The sequence below is a fragment of the Cyprinodon variegatus genome, unplaced genomic scaffold (assembly GCF_000732505.1).
Source record: "Cyprinodon variegatus isolate N-32 unplaced genomic scaffold, C_variegatus-1.0 Scaffold163, whole genome shotgun sequence".
Classification (NCBI taxonomy): domain Eukaryota; kingdom Metazoa; phylum Chordata; class Actinopteri; order Cyprinodontiformes; family Cyprinodontidae; genus Cyprinodon; species Cyprinodon variegatus.
This window is the reverse complement of record NW_015150616.1, coordinates 526,198-534,196: the sequence shown is the minus strand read 5'-3', so window position 1 is coordinate 534,196 and position 7,999 is coordinate 526,198. Positions and strand designations below refer to the sequence as shown.

The window sequence follows — 7,999 nt, the reverse complement described above, 5'->3', positions numbered from 1 at the left end:
TTTTTTTTTTTTTTCAATATAATTACTGCTCTAAGTGGGTTTCTCTGTAAACAAAAGGCATGTTTTAGAGTTTCTATACTCCAGTTAACGATTAATCAATTATTAAATTAGTTGACGATTATTTCAATAATTTTAATCACGATTAATCTAATTAGTTGTTTCAGCCCTAGACTGAAGATTATCAGCTTTAGATTAGTTGTTCTTTTTCAAGTATTCTCCATTTCATGACAAAACAGCTCCTCCAACATCATATTTTCCTCAGAGTGCAGTGGATTACACAGATACCACCAACATAATGTACTGTTTAAATCTAAAATGTCATTCAAATGTGTTTGAATGCAAATATATAAGTAAAAAAGCAGTTAATATTTCCCTGTTGCCAGCAGCAATGTGTTCATCAGTAGTGACGGAGCTAGAGTTATGTTCAGCTACTAAAACTGCCTGAAGCAGCAGAATGCACCATGCAAGATGAAGGGACGACAGCTTTCTTTCAGTTCGAGCCTGAAAATATTCTCTTATAATAATGCATTTTACTGAGCTGATTAAGCACCAACTTCAGATCAGATTAACAGACCACCTCTGTAAACTGATGGGTGGATAGAACCTGCAGTGCATCCAGATAAAACAGACTCGTTAAACACGCCGCTCTTAAAAGGTGGACGGCAAGCACCCTTTAGAAATGTCCACACAAAAGACACGTGTGGCCTAAATACCTGGTCCAGTTTGTTTTTTGTTTTACTGGTTGATCTGCCTGTTAAACATAAACCTCCAAAGATTCTAGGCCACCGTTCGGGTTTTTCCACTGAAACAGATTCAGTTCTATGCAGATTCTAAAACCAGTTCTTAACTTGACAGAATAAACTGTATGTAATGAGCTCCTACTGACTTTCCATCTTTTAAATGTTTGATTCTAAACATTGTAACTGGGATCGAATCTCGCTATATAAAGACCTCCTTTGTTTAAAAAAAAAAAGAAAACAGCACTTCTTGAGGCGGAAGACTGACCTACTTATAGTATGTGGCACAAGGAACGAAAATAAACACTAGAAGATAGAAGGGCTGATTTCCTTCCAGAACTAACAGCTTTTTAATCAATATTAAAGAACTTTATAATAATGTTAACATTTGATTAGTTGTTAGCCTTTAGGAGCCCATCTCTATCTCCAGATAAAAGCTGTTCCTTCCCTACTGTGGCTCAGTTTTTTCCCCCGTCGCCAAAGTGGAAAAGAAAGGTAACCAAGTGCTAGCTACAGAGTTTTTAGAGGATATTTGGACATACATTTGATATATCAAACGTTGGAAGGCGTTCCAGATAAAATCTGACTGTAGTCAGCGTCTCTTCTAGCTAAACTAGTTTGTTTAGTGATGATGTGTGCCCTTCTACTGAAATACAAACTGAGTGGGACGTAAACCAGGTGCAAATCTCTGACAGACCTGCAGCAGGCAGTCCAGAGTTCCTTGATAGAGAGCCCCGCCCCTCTGGTTCATCATGCGTGTCCGGACCACATCTACTGGATTCGAGGCCAAAGCTCCAGCAAGGCCACACACGAAGCTGGACCTAAAGGACAACAAAAACTGTTTTTAGTGACGTCAAGGTGCTAGTTAGAGCTTCAGCACCTGAAAACCTGATCTAAAAAAAAATAATTAAAGCTGCAGAACTGAACACATCTCTGCTGATCAGATCCAGAGGATTGGTACTTAATACAAAACTTTTAACATTTCCTTACAATATGATGACAAAAGTCAAATCTACATTAATGTTATAAACCCAGGATTAGCTTGGAAACGTTTTAAATGTACAGTTTTATCCCAGATATAGCATTTTGCATTCTGGCAAGCCGTTTCATTTTCATCACATCTGTACAGAGTGCCTCATTCCTCAGCTCTGTGTCTTACATTACTCGTTATGGATCATAAACAGAACTTTCAATGTTTTATTCAATCTAGATTTGCACAACTATATGCAGCAATTAGAATCAAGGATAGTGTTTATACGGTGTCTAAGGTGGAGCAGGGCAGCAGCAAGCGGACATGACGCCGGCAAAATTGGATTCAATTTTCAGCAAGTCCAAAATGCAGCAAGTCCAAAATAAATACTCAGAAATTTCATCTCGCCAACTGTTTAGTTTACCAGCTTTAGCTTTCATTGCCTGAACACCTGCAATATTGAGGCATTTGAGAATATATTTGAACTTATACAAACACACTGTGATATATGTAGATATTTTCAACCATTAGATCAGTTGCTTGCCTATATATATATAATAGGGATGGAACGGTTTATGAAAACCATCCGAACCGTTCGGTTTGATTCGCGTGTGTTGCGTTCGGTTCATGCACTGCTCCTTTTTCTCATCGGCGAAGTGTGTACACTCCAGAGCAGAAGGTGGCGGTACTGCGACCAAAGCCAACCACCAGTAGTAAACAAGAAGAAGAAGCGAAGCAGCGTATCCGGGTATAGCAGAAAAAAAAATCAGTTACTGTGGAGAAGTGTGTGGGTATGGCGAGTGGGAAAGAACAGGAGTTGGAAGACGCGCCAGCAGCACTTTATAGGTCTGCTGTATGGGACCACTTTGCATTTAGAATGACACACAATGACGGCGGAAAGAAAGTTGTGGATAAAAACAGTGTGCAAGCATTGCGCAACACATTTTGTTTATGCTAACAGCAACATTACCAACATATCAGGCTAACAATCAACACCGAAAACCGTGACCACGAAACCGTGAACCAAACCGTGGATTTGTGAACCGTTCCACTCCTAATATATAATTACGAAGGTAATAAAACTCAACAGGTGAACATTAAACTGTAAACAGTAAATATAGCTGCTGTGAACTCAGTGTAGTCTCCCGTTTTTCAATATCTTAAAAAAAAAAAAAAAAAAAACTGAACCATTTTAGAATCTATGAGAGGAGCTGCTGTGGTCTGACAGTTGACTTACTCGTGGGCTTTTAATGTGTGATCTGCTTGAGCTCCTGTTGGCTTCACACCGCAGCAGAGTGTGCTAAAGGTAAATTTAGGAGGCCGGAGAAGTCTGCAGCACAGCAGAGCTGAACCAAGTGTTAACTGGGAGTCTGCAGATTCGTTCATCTGAGCCCCTCAGTTCTTTGATTAACGCTCCCCTCGTCTCATGTCCCAGTAGGTTAGCCACTGTTCTATTCTCTACCAGTTTTCAAATGCTGTATGAAGAGAGCTTAGTAAATATTTAATGATCCACAAACTTAGAACTGCCTGCTTCTTAAAAATCCCAGCATCCTTTTAAATCCACTTTAGATTTAGCCAACACTTTTTGTTGTTCTTTCAGATAAAATCCCAATAAAATGCAGTAAACAGCCTGGATTTAGGAGTAAAAGGAATTGATGCATATTTTAAAAACTATGTCGTGGGGAACCGGCTATTTAAACCGTTGCTGTTCCGAATTCCCCTGAGTGGAGCCGAATTTACACGAGTGAATAAAGTGAATGTAGGTTCCCAATAGGAAATTCCATTGGGACCAAGCAGCACTTAGCAACGACACTGTCAAGGAACGCTATGGACAGCGGAAACATGCAAGAGGAGGAGAGCTTTGTGTCGGAGGTCGTGGATCAGTCTCCTCCGTCATACATTTTTTTATTTAGAGGAGGAAAGCGGGGACGAAGTTGTTGTGGAAGAGGACGCCAGGGCGGCAGAAGCTTGGTTTGGTGTAGAAGGCTTACAGCCATACATGTTTGGCCCTTGCCTCGCAACGCTGCCAGTTCTGTTAGCTCTACGCCTGCTGAAGACACAGACGTCCATCCCTGTGAACACTGGGACGGAACTCAACGGGAAAGTAAATGATTCTTATTTCTTATTTCAACCGTTGCGTATATTAGCTGCGACCGAAAAATTTTTTATAACGCAAATTAAGATGACAAAGAAGAACAAAAAAACCCCACAGATTTTAAGATTAAAAAAAAAAAAACTTTTGGGACAATATGGTCTGATAAAGAGTACATTTATATACATGTTTAAGCCAGAATTATTTGACATTTAAATGTCAATTTCCTACAACTTTAAATGTTTCAAACGAAACAGAAATACCCCAAAGAACTCTGGAATTTACAAGAATTACCACAATGCATTAGAGAACAGAAGAACTCTATTAAGCAGGTCAAACTCACAGGAAGTGTGTGTAAACGGTGTCCCCCATGTAGCCAGACAGGATCAGGTGCTTCTTGGTGATATCATAGACGGGGAGCTCAACCCCGACCACGATGGCCGCTCTCTGAGCCGTTAGAGAAACACCCTGACACAAACACAGACGGAACGTTTACCAGCCGAAGGTCTGACATCTGAAATTCACCTAGATTGACAGAACAATCTTTGTTCTTTTTACCTTCCACAATCCTCTTGTCCCCTCCTCCTGGTAGATATTGATGAAGTTGCCCATCATGCTGCCCTGAATCACATTCCCCTGAGCTTGCATCCGGATCTAATAGAAGACATAGAAAAGGCATCAAATACGACAACAGTCAAAACGTTCATCACCCACATATCCTCTCCATCAGACCATATTTACACTACAGGTATGATGAACACCACGAGTTCATTCCTTTCCTCCTTGAAGATTTGACAGGGACACACCCTCATAAAACACGATGTTCCAAACCTGCAGCCGCACGCGTCAGTGTTAATCCTATAAACACTGACTGCAGACAGGAGGTCACTGCCCCAAAGAGCTCAGAGAGTGCAGATAAGCATTGGCATTCACCAGCTGCTATCATTTACAGAACACCGAGGCCTTTAAGGGGTCGGTCTATAAATAAACCAGGTGTGAGGTCAGGATGGCCTGGGTTTGACTTTCGCTCTACAACGCTGCCTTCCAAAAGTATTTATATCTCTTGGTCACAAAGAGCCAACCTTGGGATTTTATGCAATGGTTGTTAAATAGCACCAGATTAGTCAGATTAGATTAGGAATGTCTGCATGCATGTAAGTATGACCAAAGACTACCTAACAAATTCACATCTGGACTTTGACTATGCCATTCCCCTACTTGAGATTTCTTTTATGTTAGGTTTCAAGAGTACAGGTTTCCTAAAGCATAAGGCAAGTTAAATTCAAGACTTTTTAAGACTTTTTAATGCCACTTGAAATAAAAAACCCGCTTGCGACAACTTAACCCAAATGTTTATTTTAACATAAACCACTGCACTAATGTTTCCAATTTTGAAAAGCTTCCCATACAGGAAGAAAGCTAAAAACACACAAATGACAGATATATTTTAACAATTAATTAACTGAATTCACAAACTTTGTTTTAGCAGGGAACAAAACAAATCAGTTTTAAAACCACAACATAACCAGTGCTAAATCTTTTTTGCAGCTATTTTTCTTTGTATTGTTTTCTTAGTATGTTTGATTTGGTGATAAGTGGAGGCGTTGCAGAGACAAGGGTGGAACAAAACTGAGAAATACCGGCTGTTTCTCAGTAACTCGATTCTGACAATTTGTGTTTCGTTCTTCGCATGTGCGACTCCACTGCCTTAATTCCCATCGTTCTGAGCTTGAATGACTTCTTGCACAAAATACACTGAGCCTCATATATGTTCCCTGGTTTTAGCCATGGAGAAAACTCTTGGCTGGATAGACAATTTTTGTTACATTTACACCTGCTCATATTTTCCAAACAAAAAGTAAATGGCGCATCTCCCAAATGTCCCGGCCGCAACAACGCTTTTATTGGTTCCGCTATTGGGACGGAACCAATAATGGCGAGCCGTTATTTTTTTTAAATATAAAAAAAGAAATTGTCAATTTTAAGGTTTTGTTTAGATTACAAAATTAAATTGTAATAAAAATGATATTTATGATGTTTTATTTTAAATTAAGACCTACGAAAGACTGATTTAAGACGTTTTAAAACCAATTAAGGCCTTAATTTTATTTTGAAGAATTCCATGCCTTTTAAGACTCTTTAAGGACCCGCGGGAACCCTGAGAGTAGGTATTTGGGCTGTTAACAGAGGCCTAAAGAACTGGAAAGCTGCTCATTTCATTCTGGTGGAAACAAGCCTGGAGGACTAAAGTTTCACACAGGTGACCTAAACAAGCACTTCCTGCATTTGCAGGTTCTACTGTCATAAGTTTAGGGTGTTTTCTTTCTGCCATATACTTTAACTAAAACAAGCTGTGATTAATATGCTTCCACGGCACTTGCTGGTGGCAAAGGAGCATTTAAATCAGGTTTGTACGGTGGCAAACGTGTGCAAACGTGCAGTGAATGACAAAACAAGCCGCAAAAACGTGTGTGATGCAAACTCCAAACACACAGAAAAACGCAAGAAAAAAATCCGATAAAGAAAATGCATTCAACACAGTATGATGGAGCCACAAACATGTTTCACAGCTGGCACGATGTTGTCCGGATCAGTTTTACCATATACCAACATTTCTGATCTCATCAGACCTAAGCACCTACTTAAACGTTTCTTTATTCTCACTTGAGGCAGCCATGAAAAAATACTTTTATTTTAAAGAGATAAAAGGCAAGGTTAATAAGGTTTACTGAGGGCTATGAATTATACAGAGTGGAGTAAAAGCCACACCTCCCAGGGTTTCTCACATGGACCATGGTTTTTCAAGGAAATATTTGGCCACACTTCTCGGCAGGCCACAAAAACTTGTCAGACTCGGTCTGTTGCCTCTATAACAGTAAACAAGATCAGACACAACCTCAATTCTATAGAAATCTCATACCTTCAACACATCAGTGGGGTTTGCAATGGAGGAGGAAATGACTCCAGACAGAATGCCGCACAGCACATTAGTCAACAAGGTCTCATCTGGAAGAGAATCAATATATTAACAGTTGATCAACTTGATCCTGCTGAGAAACAGCTTTAACTTTCAGGTGCTGCTGATTTCATGATGCATTGACCTAAAGAGGAGGCGTGTTTGAAGAGGTCACACTCATAGCTGTGACCTTCAACAGGAATGCACATTCATGCAAGTGTGGGAGTGTGAGAGAAGGACAGCAGCAACTGAAACCTCACCTTCTGGTCTGTCAACAAACAGCCTCTTAAAACTCTGGTATGTGCCAATTTTAATGGTCCCATAGGAGGCCTGACGTAGCATGGCGGGAGCAATGCTGCAAAAATGAGCATTTATTTCAGTAAAAATGTAGTATTGCATTCCTTGCATTGAATAATGGAGTTAGAATAAAATGCACTTTAATGAAAACACAAGAATGCAGGAAAAAAAATAGTTTATGGAACAGGAAGTGGGAGATAATTGTGTGTATAAAACATATTTTACACTTTTATTTTGCTTCCAGTGAAAACGTGCAATAAATAAATGAACCCACTGACCCTGAGTAAAGCGCTCGGAGCCCCTCCTCTCTTCCTATCCTCATGAGAGCGTGGAGCATGCCTCTGTAGCGGATCTCACGGTACTTGATGTCCCCCACCTGGCCCTGGACCTGCAGACGCGTCTTGGCCAGGTCGATGGGAAAAGTACCTGCAACACACAGCATGAAATAAACGAAAATAAACAATAAAAATGAACGCTAAAAGCACGGCCTGCCCACACATCCCTCACCCACTCACCGCATTCCGCCGTCACAGAAGCAAGCCCGCCGAAAACGAAAGGCTTCCAGTTTACGGTGGACATTTTTTTTTCTTTCCCACGACCGACTACCGAGACGCGGCGAGAAGCTTCGGTATCGGACAGCTGGTGCTGTTTATGGTTCGGCCGTCGTCGGAGAAGTTCTGCCCCACGTCGCTTCTTCTGTCTGGCAGCCTGAAAGACGTTGGGAGCTCCGCCTCCCTGCCGCCGCTCCTTCCAGAGCATCTGTGTTCTCTGGCTCCGCCCACTGCCCGCTGCCTGGCAACCGCGCCAGCATGTCTCGTGACTTTAAATTCAGAGGCATAGCCCGATTATGGAAGCAAATCGTTACCATATTTCAAATTAAAAGGCATTTTCAAAAATGGTTTTTCATTTTAAGAATATGGATGCATTGTTTGGTTCATAAATGAAAT

The 7,999-nt window shown here is 40.8% G+C and overlaps 1 protein-coding gene across 1 annotated transcript in view; it reads right to left on the bottom strand.

Annotated features, from left to right (window-relative positions):
* LOC107086856 (kidney mitochondrial carrier protein 1) overlaps positions 1 to 7,777 on the bottom strand; it is a 12,402-nt gene extending 4,625 nt beyond the window's left edge. The window contains exons 1-7 of the mRNA XM_015378080.1: positions 7,568 to 7,777; positions 7,331 to 7,478; positions 7,016 to 7,110; positions 6,720 to 6,805; positions 4,358 to 4,453; positions 4,143 to 4,267; positions 1,435 to 1,558 (exon numbers count right to left, since the gene is read on the bottom strand). Coding sequence (XP_015233566.1) covers positions 1,435 to 1,558; positions 4,143 to 4,267; positions 4,358 to 4,453; positions 6,720 to 6,805; positions 7,016 to 7,110; positions 7,331 to 7,478; positions 7,568 to 7,631 — 738 coding nt within the window. The 5' untranslated portion in view covers positions 7,632 to 7,777. The remainder of the gene's footprint in view (positions 1 to 1,434; positions 1,559 to 4,142; positions 4,268 to 4,357; positions 4,454 to 6,719; positions 6,806 to 7,015; positions 7,111 to 7,330; positions 7,479 to 7,567) is intronic.
* Positions 7,778 to 7,999: the final 222 nt, after the last annotated feature.